Source organism: Dendrobates tinctorius, unplaced genomic scaffold, assembly GCF_039654945.1.
Source record: "Dendrobates tinctorius isolate UK_male_01 unplaced genomic scaffold, ASM3965494v1 ptg000044l, whole genome shotgun sequence".
NCBI classification, from domain to species: domain Eukaryota; kingdom Metazoa; phylum Chordata; class Amphibia; order Anura; family Dendrobatidae; genus Dendrobates; species Dendrobates tinctorius.
The window spans coordinates 16,781,986-16,800,105 of record NW_027361712.1 but is presented as its reverse complement, the minus strand read 5'-3'; the positions used below and the strand labels follow the sequence as shown (position 1 = coordinate 16,800,105).

At 44.8% G+C, this 18,120-nt stretch overlaps 1 protein-coding gene across 5 annotated transcripts in view; it reads left to right on the top strand.

The window, feature by feature from the left end:
• The window catches only part of DCAF11 (DDB1 and CUL4 associated factor 11), a 96,586-nt gene that overhangs the window by 18,677 nt on the left and 59,789 nt on the right, over window positions 1-18,120 (top strand). The window contains exon 1 of one of the 5 annotated variants that reach the window (XM_073575376.1): window positions 14,320-14,532. The exons of the other annotated variants lie outside the window; for them this stretch is intronic. Coding sequence (XP_073431477.1) covers window positions 14,357-14,532 — 176 coding nt within the window. The 5' untranslated portion in view covers window positions 14,320-14,356. Of the gene's footprint in view, window positions 1-14,319; window positions 14,533-18,120 lie in introns of those variants that run through there. 5 annotated transcript variants of the gene reach the window in all.

The following is an 18,120-nucleotide window of genomic DNA, read 5'->3' as shown; positions in this document are numbered from 1 at the left end:
GATCTCACGTGTAGAACAGTCACATCGGGAGATGTTACCGCTCTATCCGTCCCCTGGCCGTACACTTCGGGAGCGATTACCTCCTCTCAGTGTATCACTGAGCTGCCGTGAGAGTTCACTGGAGTTCATCAGCTGATCAGGTCCGGTGCTCTGACTTGCAGCACCACTGTGTGTGAACTTTTCCACGTCAGCTCAGTGATACACTGCGGGAGCAATTACCTTCTGTCAATGTATCGCCGTCTGTCTTTGAGAGCAGTCATATCAGTAATGTGACTGCTCTCAAAGTGATCAGGATCGTCATGGGACATTATGCATTACCTTCTCGGCGGACAGGTGAGGAATATTTGTGGTTTATTATTTTATTTTTGTTGCAGGAGACGTTGACTTCGGTGTATTAGGCGTTCAGTAAGTATGGTTTAATTAAGATTCAATAAAGTAGTCTATCACTATGGGGTTAGTAATGGATAGGTGTCTTATAGACTCCTTTACATTACTAACCTGTGGGCTTGATGTCACGAGACAATACAAAGGTGACCTCAACCCCACAGATATGAGGCTAAGTGCCAGAATTGGCGTATCTTAGGGATGCGCCTATTCCGGGGCGGCTGAGAGCTGATGTTTTTAGTCTGGGAGGGGCCAATATCCATGGCCCCTTCCTAGGCTACTAATATCAGCCCACACACACACTGAACATGCCGTACGCAGCCTCTTGCGCCGTACCACCAGCAGAACACCGTCATGAACACACCGCCGCCGGGATCAGCCGAATGATTCACTGACCGCCGCCATCTTTGTACAGGAGGAGCGCACGCACAGTTCTAATGTGACCTCCACTATCTGTCTGCACAAAGATGGTGGCAGTCTGATTTACTGCACCTGCGCGAATTCCACGCAAGCGCAGTGAATCATTCGGCTGATCCTGGCGGCAGATGCGCAACGTTTCTACAGGCAGAGGAAGCCGGTCACATTAAAGGGGTTTCCCACGAACAAAAGTTCTTTTTAAAAAATGTCTGTGTCTGACCGTGTATGGAGCATACCACATCTCCTGGGCAGGGGAGGAAGCAAAAGACAATACTGACATTACAGCAGGAGATCACAGAGGATTCATTTTGTGAGGTAAAATATTTCACTGAAACAATATTTTACCTTACAAAGTGTATCCTCTGCGATCTCCTGCTGTAATTTCAGTATTATCTTTTGCTTCCTCTCCTGCCCAGGAGCTGTGATATGTTCTTTACATGGTCAGCCACAGACAATTTTTAAAATGAACTTTATGACATGTGAGGAAAAGACAGCAGATGGGGGAGAGAGAGAGCGCACAGGGGTGAGAGAGACAGCACGGGAGAAACAGCTCAAATGGGACAGCACATGAGGGTAGAACACAGTACAGGAAGGAGAGAGACAGCAGACAAGGGGGATAGCACATGGGGTAGACAGGTCAAAGAAGAGAGCACAGACGTGAGAAGTCAGCACATGGGGGAAGAGAGATTGGATAGGTGGGTGAGCATGAGGAGAGATTTTCAATGCTGCAAAGCCTGCCCCCATCGTGACATTACTGCCCTCCCGATGCGTTAGCATCGAGCCTCCATCTAGTATTTAAATATGCTAATACCGTCAGAGGACAGCAGTATATATACAGTGGGGAAAAAAAGTATTTAGTCAGTCAGCAATAGTGCAAGTTCCACCACTTAAAAAGATGAGAGGCGTTTGTAATTTACATCATAGGTAGACCTCAACTATGGGAGACAAACTGAGAAAAAAAAATCCAGAAAATCACATTGTCTGTTTTGTTTTCATTTTATTTGCATATTATGGTGGAAAATAAGTATTTGGTCAGAAACAAAATTTCATCTCAATACTTTGTGATATACAGTGCCTACAAGTAGTATTCAACCCCCTGCAGATTTAGCAGGTTTGATAAGATGCAAATAAGTTAGAGCCTTCAAACTTCACACAAGAGCAGGATTTATTAACAGATGCATAAATCTTACAAACCAAAAAGTTATGTTGCTCAGTTAAATTTTAATAAATTTTAATCATACAAGTGTGGGTCAATTATTATTCAACCCCTAGGTTTAATATTGTGTGGAATAACCCTTGTTTGCAATTACAGCTAATAATCGTCTTTTATAAGACCTGATCAGGCCGGCACAGGTCTCTGGAGTTATCTTGGCCCACTCCTCCATGCAGATCTTCTCCAAGTTATCTAGGTTCTTTGGGTGTCTCATGTGGACTTTAATCTTGAGCTCCTTCCACAAGTTTTCAATTGGGTTAAGGTCAGGAGACTGACTAGGCCACTCCAACACCTTGATTTTTTGCCTCTTGAACCAGGCCTTGGTTTTCTTGGCTGTGTGCTTTGGGTTGTTGTCTTGTTGGAAGATGAAATGACGACCCATCTTAAGATCCTTGATGGAGGAGCGGAGGTTCTTGGCCAAAATCTCCAGGTAGGCCGTGCTATCCATCTTCCCATGGATGCGGACCAGATGGCCAGGCCCCTTGGCTGAGAAACAGCCCCACAGCATGATGCTGCCACCACCATGCTTGACTGTAGGGATGGTATTCTTGGGGTCGTATGCAGTGCCATCCAGTCTCCAAACGTCACGTGTGTGGTTGGCACCAAAGATCTCGATCTTGGTCTCATCAGACCAGAGAACCTTGAACCAGTCTGTCTCAGAGTCCTCCAAGTGATCATGAGCAAACTGTAGACGAGCCTTGACATGACGCTTTGAATGTAAAGGTACCTTACGGGCTCGTCTGGAACGGAGACCATTGCGGTGGAGTACGTTACTTATGGTATTGACTGAAACCAATGTCCCCACTGCCATGAGATCTTCCCGGAACTCCTTCCTTGTTGTCCTTGGGTTAGCCTTGACTCTTCGGACAAGCCTGGCCTTGGCACGGGAGGAAACTTTCAAAGGCTGTCCAGGCCGTGGAAGGCTAACAGTAGTTCCATAAGCCTTCCACTTCCGGATGATGCTCCGAACAGTGGAGACAGGTAGGCCCAACTCCTTGGAAAGGGTTTTGTACCCCTTGCCAGCCTTGTGACCCTCCACGATCTTGTCTCTGATGGCCTTGGAATGCTCCTTTGTCTTTCCCATGTTGACCATGTATGAGTGCTGTTCACAAGTTTGGGGAGGGTCTTAAATAGTCAGAAAAGGCTGGAAAAAGAGATAATTAATCCAAACATGTGAAGCTCATTGTTCTTTGTGCCTGAAATACTTCTTAATACTTTAGGGGAACCAAACAGAATTCTGGTGGTTTGAGGGGTTGAATAATAAATGACCCTCTGAATAAACTTTTCACAATTTAAAAAAAAATTAAACAAAGAAATGACATTCTTTTTTGCTGCAGTGCATTTCACACTTCCAGGCTGATCTACAGTCCAAATGTCACAATGCCAAGTTAATTCCGAATGTGTAAATCTGCAGGGGGTTGAATACTACTTGTAGGCACTGTAGTATCCTTTGTTGGCAATGACAGAGGTCAAACGTTTTCTGTAAGTCTTCACAAGGTTGCCACACACTGTTGTTGGTATGTTGGCCCATTCCTCCATGCAGATCTCCTCTAGAGCAGTGATGTTTTTGGCTTTTCACTTGGCAACACGGACTTTCAACTCCCTCCAAAGGTTTTCTATAGGGTTGAGATCTGGAGACTGGCTAGGCCACTCCAGGACCTTGAAATGCTTCTTACGAAGCCACTCCTTCGTTGCCCTGGCTGTGTGCTTTGGATCATGGTCATGTTGAAAGACCCAGCCACGTTTCATCTTCAATGCCCTTGCTGATGGAAGGAGGTTTGCACTCAAAATCTCACGATACATGGCCCCATTCATTCTTTCATGTACCCGGATCAGTCGTCCTGGCCCCTTTGCAGAGAAACAGCCCCAAAGCATGATGTTTCCACCACCATGCTTTACAGTAGGTATGGTGTTTGATGGATGCAACTCAGTATTCTTTTTCCTCCAAACACGACAAGTTGTGTTTCTACCAAACAGTTCCAGTTTGGTTTCATCAGACCATAGGACATTCTCCCAAAACTCCTCTGGATCATCCAAATGCTCTCTAGCAAACTTCAGATGGGCCCGGACATGTACAGGCTTAAGCAGTGGGACACGTCTGGCACTGCAGGATCTGAGTCCATGGTGGCGTAGTGTGTTACTTATGGTAGGCCTTGTTACATTGGTCCCAGCTCTCTGCAGTTCATTCACTAGGTCCCCCCGCGTGGTTCTGGGATTTTTGCTCACCGTTCTTGTGATCATTCTGACCCCACGGGGTGGGATTTTGCGTGGAGCACCAGATCGAGGGAGATTATCAGTGGTCTTGTATGTCTTCCATTTTCTAATTATTGCTCCCACAGTTGATTTCTTCACTCCAAGCTGGTTGGCTATTGCAGATTCAGTCTTCCCAGCCTGGTGCAGGGCTACAATTTTGTTTCTGGTGTCCTTTGACAGCTCTTTGGTCTTCACCATAGTGGAGTTTGGAGTCAGACTGTTTGAGGGTGTGCACAGGTGTCTTTTTATACTGATAACAAGTTTAAACAGGTGCCATTACTACAGGTAATGAGTGGAGGAAAGAGGAGACGCTTAAAGAAGAAGTTACAGGTCTGTGAGAGCCACAAATCTTGATTGCTTGTTTCTGACCAAATACTTATTTTCCACCATAATATGCAAATAAAATGAAAAAAAAACAGACAATGTGATTTTCTGGATTTTTTTTTCTCAGTTTGTCTCCCATAGTTGAGGTCTACCTATGATGTAAATTACAGACGCCTCTCATCTTTTTAAGTGGTGGAACTTGCACTATTGCTGACTGACTAAATACTTTTTTTCCCCACTGTATATATAAAAAGCTGAGTATGTGTGTATGTTTCAAGCCACGCCCACTCCACATAGCCCTGCCCACTGGCGGCTGGAGAGCGAGGTTGCAAAGGGAAAGTGCAGGACACGGGTGAAGAGTGGAGCTGCAAGGGAGAGCATGGCTAAGGAGGGACAGAGCGGAACGGCGCATGAAGAGCGGGGCTGTGGAAGGAGAGCGTGATGGCCGGTGGAGAGCTGGGCTACTGAGGCAGAGAGCGGGATGGTGAGTGGAGAGCGCGGGACGGCCAGTGGAGACAGAGGCTGCGGAGGGAGAGAGCGGGATGGTGAGTGGAGAGCGGGGCTGCAGAGGGAGAGAGTGGGACGGCCAGTGGAGAGCGGGGCTGCAGAGGAAGAGAGCGGGACGGCCAGTGGAGAGTGGGGCTGCAGAGGGAGAGAGCAGGGCGGCCAGTGGAGACAGAGGCTGCAGAGGGAGAGCGCGGGATGGTGAGTGGAGAGCGGGGCTGCATAGGGAGAGAGCGAGACTGCCAGTAGAGAGAGGGGCTAAGGAGGAAGAGAGCGGGACAGCCAGTGGAGAGCAGAGCTGCAGAGGGAGAGAGTGAGCTGGCGCCTGGAGAGCGAGGCTGTGGAGGGAGAGAGTGGGGCTGTGCAGGGAGAGTGTGATGGCGGATGGAGAGCGGGGTTGTTGAGGGAGAAAGCAGGACACGGATGGAGAGCTAGGCTGCTGAGGGAGAGAGTGGGACGGACAGTGGAGACGGGCTGTGGAGGGAGAAAGCGGAATGGTGGATTGAGAGCAGGGCTGCTAAGGGAGAATGCGGGATGGCAGATGGAGAACTGGGCTGCGGAGGTAGAGAGCGGGATGGGAGTTAGTTACTATGCCCGGCAACACCGGGCTCTTAGCTAGTATTAAATAATTTTTGAACCCTTTTGGATCTTACAATTAATTGGGATAAATCTTCTCTTATAACCCTAGGCCCAAAGCCATCTGCATATAAAGAATTCTGTGGTCAACTAAAAGTAGTGACATAATTTAAGTATTTTGGAATTCAAATCAGTGAAAGTTTAACAGATTATGAAAAGCTAAATATATCACCAATGCTGTCAGATTCCAACAAAAAAAGCAATGCGTGGTATAAACTCCCATTGACTGTAATCGGGAGAGCCAACCCTAATTAAAATGGTCCTTATGCCACAAGCTCTCTATGCCAATGTCTGGCTGCCTAGGCGTATTTTCTATAAAAGTGACAGTATTTTTCGTGACTTGATATGGAAGAAGGGGACTCCAACAAAGGGTACTCCAACTTACAAAAGACTACAACTTACAAAAGACTAAAACTAATGGTGGTTTAGCAATACCAGATCCCTTTCTATATTATATGTATTTGCAATTACAACATCTATGAGGCTGGAACAGAGAAAATGAGACACCAACCTCCTTAATGACCATGCTGAGATGGATGCTAAAGGGATACAATTTGGTCCAAATGTTGGACTCTGGAAAATTTTTGATGGAAGATTTTTTGATGGCACTAACACCAAGTGCTGTAACAATGTTTGGTATGGATTGAATTTGGAAAAAAGCCAAAGATCTACTTAAATTAATAGGTAACAACAAAAGATGCAACCAAGAGTATAATCCAAAAAATGTAAATATTTATTCAAAACTAAATGAAAATATACGGTATGTCATGAAACAAAGGCCACTATACCACAAAAATAAGACAATAACACTGGCATACATGTTTCACCATGATTCAAAAAACTTGCATGATGCCCTTTAATAAATATGTGCAAAATATGCAATTATGGCATGGTATCTGTGCAAAAAAAATTATTTAATGCATTAACCATGGAAGATAAAAAATCAAAAAATATATTATTTAAAGTCTCCTACAAATACATTTATGAATGAGTGAAAAAAACCCTTTAACAATAATATTATGACGTGCATAAAAATTGTTAATTATAAAGCCTAACTGTAAGTGCATGTGCAAAGGTGCTAATTTAACAAGCTGTATATGCAAAAACTTGCCATATATAACAAAAGTAGATAATATACCCACCAAAGTGGAATAAATAAAAGCTAAATACTGATGTGTTAAATAAGAAAAAAATGAGGCTAAAATCAATCACATAAATGTAGCAGCATTTGTAAAGAAGAGTTACATCTAGCCAGTGAATGTCAAAATCACTCCAACGCACGTTTCGTGTCTCTGCATCAGGAGGTGTGTGAATAGGAAGGGACAGGCTGGATATTTATAAGAACGCGTGTCCAATCAGCATACAAAGTCATGATTAAAACATATGAGAGTATGAATCACCAGCACGTCAGAACACCTCAATGGCGCATGCGCTATGAATCTCCATCCCCAGGAAGTGTCCATGACTTAGCGGCCGTGGAGCAGAGTGTAAATTAACATGGAAGTTTCTGAATCAATTACCGTATATACTCGTGTATAAGCCGACCCCCGTATAAGCCGACCCCCCCCCAATTTTGCCACAAAAAAAACTGGGAAAACTTATTGACTCATGTATAAGCCGAGGGTGGTGCTGCACAAGGGTTAATGGTGGTCCAAAAAGATGCTCCATAAATAAATGCCCCCATAAAATGCGGTAAAAAGGTTAATTGTAGCCCAACAAGATGCTCCAAGAATAACTACCCCCCATATATTGCTGCACAAGGGTTAATGGTGTCCCAAGTAGATTCTCCATACATAAATACCCCCCATATGCTGCACAAGGGTTAATGGTGGCCCAAGTAGAAGCTCCATACATAAATACCCCCATATGCTGCACAAGCGTTAATGGTGTCCCAAGTAAATGCTCCATACATAAATACCCCCCATATGCTGCACAATGGTTATTGGTGGCCCAAGTAGAAGCTCCATACATAAATACCCCCATATGCTGCACAAGGGTTAATGGTGGCCCAAGTAGAAGCTCCATACATAAATACCCCCATATGCTGCACAAGGGTTAATTGTGGCCCAAGTAGATGCTCCATACATAAATACCCCCCATATGCTGCACAAGGGTTAATGGTGGCCCAAGTAGAAGCTCCATACATAAATACCTCCCGTATGATACACAGGGGTTAATGGTGACCCAAGTAGAAGCTCCATACATAAATACCCCCATATGCTGCACATTGGTTAATGGTGGCCCAAATAGAAGCTCCATACATAAATACCCCCATATGCTGCACAAGGGTTAATGGTGGCCCAAGTAGATGCTCCATACATAAATACCCCCCATATGCTGCACAAGGGTTAATGGTGGCCCAAGTAGAAGCTCCATACATAAATACCCCCCATATGCTGCACAAGGGTTAATGGTGGCCCAAGTAGAAGCTCCATACATAAATACCTCCCATATGATACACAGGGGTTAATGGTGGACCAAGTAGATGCTCCATACATAAATACCCCCCATATGCTGCACAATGGTTAATGGTGGCCCAAATAGAAGCTCCATACATAAATACCCCCATATGCTGCACAAGGGTTAATGGTGGCCCAAGTAGATGCTCCATACATAAATACCCCCCATATGCTGCACAAGGGTTAATGGTGGCCCAAGTAGAAGCTCCATACATAAATACTTCCCATATGATACACAGGGGTTAATGGTGACCCAAGTAGAAGCTCCATACATAAATACCCCCATATGCTGCACAAGGGTTAATGGTGCCCCAAGTAGAAGCTCCATACATAAAATACCCCCCCATATGCTGCGCAAGGGTTAATGGTGGCCCAAGTAGAAGCTCCATACATAAATACCCCCCTTTGCTGCTGTCACTGCTGATATTAACCCCTTCACGACCTATGACGCCTACGTAGGCGTCATGAAAAGCAGTGCCCAAACGACCTATGACGCCTACGTAGGCGTCATGCTATAAATAGCCCCCCTGCGGGTCGGGTGACCGGGGTCACTGAAAGGTCACCGACCCGCACACAAAGGACCCTTCAGAGTTAACACCTGGGGGTGTGGCTTAGCCCCCACGTGCCTACGATCGCTCTGATTGGCTGTTAAAAGTGAAACTGCCAATCAGAGCGATTGTAATATTTCACCAATGAAAATTGGTGAAATATTACAATCCAGCCATGGCCGATGCTGAAATAGCATCGGACATGGCTGGACACCGAGACCCGACCCCCCCCACACCGACTGACGGCACCGATCGGCTGCCGCCACCTTCTGACGGCACCGATCGGCAGCCGCCGTCATGATCTGCCCCCCCCGCCTTCTCTCCGCCCCCCCAGCCCTCCGATCATCCCCTCTCACCCTCCGATCACCCCCTCACCCTCCTTTGTGCCTCCGATCTCCCGCTATCCGTCCCGGTGTCCTGCCGTCCAGCGTCATGGGCGCCGCCATCTTGCAAGATGGCGGGCGCATGCGCAGTGCGCCGAATCGAATCTGCAACGCTGCAGATTCATTTATTTTGATCACTATGATAAACTTTCATAGTGATCAAAATAAATAAAAAGTAAATCACCGCCCCCTTTATCACCCCCATAGGTAGGGACAAATAATAAAATATTTTTTTTTTTTTTTTTCCATTAGGGTTAGGTCCAGGGCTAGGGTTAGGGCTAGGGTTAGGGCTAGGGTTAGGGTTGGACTAAGGGTTAGGGTTGGACTAGGGGTTAGGGTTGGACTAGGGGTTAGGGTTGGACTAGGGGTTAGGGTTGGACTAGGGGTTAGGGTTGGACTAAGGGTTAGGGTTGGACTAAGGGTTAGGGTTGGACTAAGGGTTAGGGTTGGACTAAGGGTTAGGGTTGGACTAAGGGTTAGGGTTGAATTTAGGGTTAGGGTTGAATTTAGGGTTAGGGTTGGGGTTGGGATTACGGTTAGGCTTGTGGTTAGGGTTAGAGTTGGGATTTCGTTAGGGGTGTGTTGGGATTAGGGTTGTGGTTAGGATTATGATTAGGGTTGGGATTAGGGTTAGGGGTGTGTTGGCGTTAGGGTTGGAGATAGAATTGAGGGGTTTCCACTGTTTAGGCACATCAGGGGCTCTCCAAACGCGACATGGAGCCACCATTTATTCCAGCCAATTTTGCGTTCAAAAAGTCAAACGGTGCTCCCTCCATTTCGAGCCCCGACGTGTGCCCAAACAGTGGTGTACCCCCACTTATGGGGTATCAGGGTACTCAGGAAAAATTGCACAACAACTTTAGGGGTCTAATTTCTCCTGTTACCCTTGGGAAAATAAAAAAATGGGGGCTAAAATAATCATTTTTGTGGAAAAAAAAGATTTTTTATTTTCACGGTTCTGCGTTATAAACTTCTGTGAAGCACTTGGGGGTTCAACGTGCTCACCACACATCTAGATAAGTTCCTTGGGGGGTCTAGTTTCCAAAATGGGGTCACTTGTGGGGGGTTTCCACTGTTTAGGTACATCAGGGGCTCTGCAAACGTAACATGACGCCCACAGACCATTCCATCAAGTCGGCATTTCAAAACGTCACTACTTCCATTCCGAGCCCCAACGTGTCCCCGAACAGTGGTCCCCCCCATATATGGGGTACCAGCGTACTCAGGACAAACTGGACAACAACTTTTGGGGTCCAATTTATCCTGTTACCCTTGGGAAAATAAAAAATAGTGGGCTAAAAATCACTTTTTGAGGAAAAAAAAATATTTTTTTATTTTCACAGCTCTGCGTTATAAACTTCTGTGAAGCACTTGGGGGTTCAACGTGCTCACCACACATCTAGATAAGTTCCTTGGGGGGTCTAGTTTCCAAAATGGGGTCACTTGTGGGGGGTTTCCACTGTTTAGGTACATCAGGGGCTCTGCAAACGTAACATGACGCCCACAGACCATTCCATCAAGTCGGCATTTCAAAGCTTCACTACTTCCCTTCCGAGCCCCAACGTGTGCCCAAACAGTGGTCCCCCCCCATATATGGGGTACCAGCGTACTCAGGACAACCTGGACAACAACTTTTGGGGTCCAATTTATCCTGTTACCCTTGTGAAAATAAAAAATAGTGGGCTAAAAATCACTTTTTGAGGAAAAAAAAATATTTTTTTATTTTCACAGCTCTGCGTTATAAACTTCTGTGAAGCACTTGGGGGTTCAAAGTGCTGACCTCACATCTAGATTAGTTCCTTAGGTGATATAGTTTCCAAAATGGGGTCACTTGTGGGGGGTTTCCACTGTTTAGGTACATCAGGGGCTCTGCAAACATAACATGACGCCCACAGACCATTCCATCAAGTCGGCATTTCAAAACGTCACTACTTCCCTTCTGAGCCCCAACGTGTGCCCAAACAGTGGTCCCCCCCACATATGTGGTACCAGCATACTCAGGACAAGCTGGACAACAACTTTTGGGGTCCAATTTATCCTGTTACCTTTGTGAAAATAAAAAATAGCAGGCTAAAAATTTATTTTTTGAGGGAAAAAAATATTTTTATTTTAACGGCTCTGCGTTATAAACTTCTGTGTAGCACCTGGGGGTTCAAAGTGCTCACTATGCATCTAGATAAGTTCCTTAGGGGGTCTAGTTTCCAAAATGGGGTCATTTGTGGGGGAGCTCCAAAGTTTACGCACACAGGGGCTCTGCAAACACAACATGGTGTCCGCTAACGATTGGAGCTAATTTTCCATTCAAAAAGTCAAATGACGCTCCTTCCCTTCTGAGTCATGCCGTGCGCTCAAACAGTGGTTTTCCCCCACATATGGGGTACCAGTGTACTCAGGACAAACTGGACAACAACTTTTGGGGTCCAATTTATCCTGTTACCCTTGGGAAAATAAAAAATAGCGGGCTAAAAAATCATTTTTGAGGAAAAAAAATTATTTTTTTATTTTCACTGCTCTGCGTTATAAACTTCTGTGAAGCACTTGGGGGTTCAAAGTGCTCACCACACATCTAGATAAGTTCCTTGGGGGGTCTAGTTTCCAAAATGGGGTCACTTGTGGGGGAGCTCCAATGTTTAGGCACACAGGGGCTCTCCAAATGCGACATGGTGTCCGCTAACGATTGGAGCTAATTTTCCAATCAAAAAGTCACATGGCGCTCCTTCCCTTCCGGGCCTTGCGGTGCGCCCAAACAGTGGTTTATGACCACATATGAGATATTGATGTACTCAGGAGAAATTGCCCAACAAATTTTAGGATCCATTTTATCCTGTTGCCCATGTGAAAATGAAAAAACTGAGGCCAAATAAAATTTTTGTGAAAAAAAAAGTACTTTTTTTTTTTTACAGATCAATTTGTGAAGCACCTGGGGGTTCAAAGTGCATACTATGCATCTAGATAAGTTCTTTGGAGGGTCTAGTTTCCAAAATGGGCTCACTTGTGGGGGAGCTCCAATGTTTAGGCACACAGGTACTCTTAAAACAAGACATGGCAACCGCTAAACATTCAAGCATATTTTACATTCAAAAAGTAAAATGGCGCTCCTTGCCTTCTGAGCCCTGCCGTGCGCCCAAACAGTGGTTTATGACCACATGTGAGGTATCAGTGTACTCAGGAGAAATTGCCCAACAAATTTTAGGATACATTTTATCCTGTTACCCATGTGAAAATGAAAAAACTGATGCTAAAATAAAATTTTGGTTGGAAAAATTAAAATGTCCATTTTTTCATTCCATGTTGCTTTAGTTCCTGTGAAGCACCTGAAGGGTTAATAATCTTCTTGAATATAGTTTTGAGTAGCTTGAGGGGTGCAGTTTTTAGAATGGTGACACTTTTGGGTATTTTCTGCCATATAGACCCCTCAAAGTGACTTCAAATGTGAGGTGGTCCCTAAAAAAAATGGTTTTGTAAATTTTGTTGTAAAAACGAGAAATTGCTGGTCAACTTTTAACCCTTATAACTTCCTAACGAAAAAAAATGTTGTTTCCAAAATTGTGCTGATGTAAAGTAGACATGTGGGAAATGTTATTTATTAACTATTTTGTGTCACATAACTCTCTGGTTTAACAGAATAAAAATTCAAAATTTGAAAATTGCAAAATTTTCAAAATTTTTGCCAAATTTCCATTTTTTTCACAAATAAACGCAAAAATTATTGACCTAAATATACCACTATCATGAAGCCCAATATGTCACGAAAAAACAATCTCGGAATCGCTAGGATGCGTTGAAGCGTTCCTGAGTTATTACCTCATAAAGGGACATTGGTCAGAATTGCAAAAAATGGCCAGGTCATTAAGGTCAAAATAGGCTGGGTCATGAAGGGGTTAAAAAAAAAAAAAAAGACATACTCACCTCTCCGTCGCTGGGGGCCAGGTGCCGGTGTAGCCGCTGGCTCAGGCCCCCGGCAATGGCTATATTTACCGTTCCCGGTTCCATCGCTGTTTCCCGGGTCCTGTGCAGTGACGATAGCAAAGGGCGCGCACTGACTACGTCATCGTGCCCTCCGCTAAACGTTACAGCCAGAGGACCCGGAGACAGCGATGGAATGGGGAGCCGTAAGTATTGCTCTGTTCCCCGTCCTCCCCCATCATACTCACCACCCCCCTCCTGGCGCCTGGTCTCTTCAGCCCAGAGCCACTGCTTTCAACATGATGTCGGCGTCCCAGGCTGTTCCTGCATTCAGCGGTCACGTGATACCGCTCATTAAATATGCGCATATTCATGAGTTTAATGAGCGGTACCACGTGACCGCTGAATGCAGGAACAGCTGGGACACTGAGATCATGGGGGAAGCAGGGGGGCTGCAGAGACCATGCCAGGAGGGGGGAGTATGGTCTCTGACACCCCCCACTCCCCCTCCCCCCGCCGACCCCCGTATATGACTCGCGTATAAGCCGAGAGGGGGACTTTCAGCCCAAAAAAATGGGCTGAAAATGTCGGCTTATGCACGAGTATATACGGTAGTTTATCCAGAGGTTCGTAAGAGGGTGGCTCCCTCTTCCCATTACTGTTTGGTATGTTCATTGATCTTCTGGCAATTAAAATGAGAGAAAACGCTGAAATTAGTGTATTTGGTTGTGGTGGCGAGGGAATAAGATACTACAGTATTTGGATGTTGATTTTATTTTGTATAAAGGCTACCTGTAACACCCATCCTAGAATTATTCATGCAGTGAAGCTCTTTGGTTCCTATTCTGACCTGGTAATTAATTGGGAGAAGTTGTCGTTACTTCCTCTTGATGATGGTGGTAATCTCTCATCAGCAGAGTTAAAAAAAAAAAAATTGAGATCTAAATCATTTTTGAGTTTTGAATATCTTGGTAATCAGATTTCTGGGATATTGGGATGTTTTTGACCCTGAATGTTTTACCACTGGTCCAAAACATACAATAAAAATTTGAGGTTCCTCACCACTATGTAGGTTAGACAGGATTGGTAATTTTATCACAACTGCCTTATGGTTTATGTGTTAGGACCATCAGGTTGGTGGGACTCCTAAATGAGAAGTAATTTCCTAATGAATATGCTTTACTGGGGCGTGGCGATGTAGTGGAACAGAGAGGACATGTCTAGGCAGAGCTTTCATAATCCTGATCTAAAACTTGCTATTATATCACCCAAGAGGACCTATCCAGACGTTGCTATGATCCCCTGGGCGCCTGGAGACGTCCGGCTCCTATGGAGGTGCGAAGTGTGGCTCTGGTCGGATTGGATTTGGGAAAGCCCAAGTGGAGGACAGAGTCTGCAAGAGATGGTGGCCATTTTCTTTGCTGCTCGCTTCGGTGGTGGAGAGCTCAGTGCATGAACACCCGTCTCAGGAGGAGCTGGCTGGTCAGTGCGTGGAACTTCCAGAGGTATGTGAGGGGGTTTGCGCGGTGTGAGCCCTGAGAAATGGGCCCCATGCTCTCTCCCTCATTAATGACATAGAACACCAGCCAGCCCCACCAACTGTACTAACACTAGTGCTTTTCCCTGTGCGCCCACTACTCTTATTGAGGCTGCAGAAGCTGCAGCAATTAGCTAGTGATCTGTTATATTGGTTAACACTCTGAGGTCTGCTGTAAGCCTTTTATTATAATTATCTATTGCTCAGAAGGAGAGACTCCAATTGTCATAAGTTACAAGTAGGGAGGTGTGCATATCCGATTATGTGCTGATCCCTCTCTACTCTCACTTTCATTTCCCTGGACCTCCCCCCTCTGAGGCTCAGCTGCAAGTGTCCTAGCAAAATACTGACTCTGCAATACATTCTGTACTGCACAGAACTGTTTATATTGCTTGAATCAGGCAGTTAACGCCTGCACCTTACTAAAGTGCTGTTGTGGCTGAAAACAAAGGGATAAGAAATCTACTTAATCAGTCCATCATAATTTATAAAAACATCAACCATGCACCATTCAAGAAACTCTGGTGCGGCTGAAAAGTTAAAAAAGTACGTAAGATCTGAACCCCCCCTCCCCCGTCACGATCCCACCGCTGCCACCAATATGTGACGATCCCACCGCTGACAACGGTATGTCAGCGGACGGAGGGACGCGACGCACTGCCGGCACACGGCTATCACAGGCACAGTGGGGGCTTATCTTAGTTATCCCACCACTGGCACCATGTGACAAAAATATACAGCAAGCTAATCTTGCCCTAACAATTTATCGCAGGGGGGTATTTTGGATGCCCCACCACTGCTAACAACCTTCCAAGAACCGTGGGGATTTATGGATATCCCACTTTCTCAGTTACACTTTGGAACTTGCAGCTCTCTGGCGCCCCACCTTACCCTCAGGTCAGTCAGGGAACTGCACCTAGGATAATTAGTCGCCGGATGGGCTGCTTGTTGTGCACGGGCAATTAGACTACTGCAGTAAGGGAATTATCAGTGCTTTGGCCGCAGCCACTTATTCAGCATATAAGACCCTTCCGTACTGCCAACTAGTCCAACCAACCGAACACACCACGCTGCCACCAGCCACGATTCACTTAAAGAGTTAATTAAGAGGGTCCGTGGCAAACCCCCAAATTAGTAGCGATTATCTAAAAAAGGCGCATAGTTCGTTTCTTAGAGCATGAAGACAGACTGATAATTTTATGATTCATTCCCCAAAGAGGGCAGTGATTCCATAGATAAAAAGTTGTTACAAAGGTGAGACATTAAATATGTACAGTTGTGGCCAAAAGTATTGTCACCCCTGCAATTTTGTCAGATAATACTCCGTTTCTTCCTGAAAATGATTGCAAATACAAATTCTTTGGTATTATTATCTTCATTTAATTAGTCTTAAATGAAAAAACACAAGAGAATGAAGCAAAAAGCAAAACATTGATCATTTCACACAAAACTCCAAAAATGGGCCATACAAAAGTATTGGCACCCTCAGCCTAATACTTGGTTGCACAACCTTTAGCCAAAATAACTGCGACCAACCGCTTCCAGTAACCATCAATGAGTTTCTTAGAATGCTCTGCTGGAATTTTAGACCATTCTTCTTTGGCAAACTGCTCCAGGTCCCTGATATTTGAAGGATGCCTTCTCCAAACTGCCATTTTTAGATCTCTCCACAAGTGTTCTATGGGATTCAGGTCTGGACTCATTGCTGGCCACCTTAGAAGTCTCCAGTGCTTTCTCTCAAACCATTTTCTAGTGCTTTTTGAAGTGTGTTTTGAGTCATTGTCCTGCTGGAAGACCCATGACCTCTGAGGGAGACCCAGCTTTCTCACACTGGGCCCTACATTATGCTGCAAAATTTGTTGGTAGTCTTCAGACTTCATAATGCCATGCACACGGTCAAGCAATCCAGTGCCAGAGGCAGCAAAGCAACCCCAAAACATCAGGGAACCGCCGCCATGTTTGACTGTAGGGACCGTGTTTTTTTTCTTTGAATGCCTCTTTTTTTCTCCTGTAAACTCTATGTTGATGCCTTTGCCCAAAAAGCTCTACTTTTGTCTCATCTGACCAGAGAACATTCTTCCATAACGTTTTAGGCTTTTTCAGGTAAGTTTTGGCAAACTCCAGCCTGGCTTTTTTATGTCTCGGGGTAAGAAATCGGGTCTTCCTGGGTCTCCTACCATACAGTCCCTTTTCATTCAGACGCCGACGGATAGTACGGGTTGACACTGTTGTACCCTCGGACTGCAGGGAAGCTTGAACTTGTTTAGATGTTAGTTGAGGTTCTTTATCCAACATCCGCACAATCTTGCGTTGAAATCTCTTGTCAATTTTTCTTTTCCGTCCACATCTAGGGAGGTTAGCCACAGTGACATGGGCTTTAAACTTCTTGATGACACTGCGCACGGTAGACACAAGAACATTCAGGTCTTTGGAGATGGACTTGTAGCCTTGAGATTGCTCATGCTTCCTCACAATTTGGTTTCTCAAGTCCTCAGACAGTTCTTTGGTCTTCTTTCTTTTCTCCATGCTCAATGTCGTACACACACGGACACAGGACAGAGGTTGAGTCAATTTTAACCCATGTCAACTGGCTGCAAGTGTGATTTAGTTATTGCCAACACCTGTTAGGTGCCACAGGTACGTTACAGGTGCTGTTAAGTACACAAATTAGAGAAGCATTACATGATTTTTCGAACAGTGCCAATACTTTTGTCCACCCTCTTTTTTATGTTTGGTGTGGAATTATATCCAATTTGGCTTTAGGACAATTCTTTTTGTGTTTTTTCATTTAAGACAAATTAAATGAAGATAATAATACCAAAGAATTTGTGTTTGCAATCATTTTCAGGAAGAAACTGAGTATTATCTGACAAAATTGCAGGGGTGTCAATACTTTTGGCCAAAACTGTACAATGCAAATATAAAATAACAGGGATGAAAGCAGAAAGTACACTTACATGTGCTTAGTTGGTATTAGGCAAACCATGTGGTTGGGGGATGGGCAGCAGCAGCCATACGTCCCCAGACATCTGCAGGTCTTTTTAGCATGAAAACTCCAGCTTAACTGAAGAATTTTAAGGGAGGGATATCTTATAGCCTAGGGTCAGTTACATCACGAAAGGGGTTGGCCGGGGAAGTTCAGCCCCCCTTTCTCCAAGTTGCAATTTCACTGTAAAACTTATAATAACTATATCTTTTTTTTTTTTTAATTTATTAAACCATAGACAGGGTATACAATATTCGAACTGACAATGATGAAAATACCATATAAAACGTATACGTTACACAAAGCATTAATGTCAAACAGTGTATGTATACCAGTTGTTTACAGAATAAAATATGTCAGTTACCTTACATTAGTCTGCATGGTATTATTCAAATAATAAAGCCTGTCACACCTCTAAACCATTACTACTACTACAAAACAACAACTATTTGCAGCCTGTGTCCTCATAATTGACTCCCCGTCATGCGATATCTCCATCCTACAACGTGAGATGAGAGGAATTCCACCTCTCCCATATCTTCTCAAATTTACCCGGGCACCCTCTGTTTT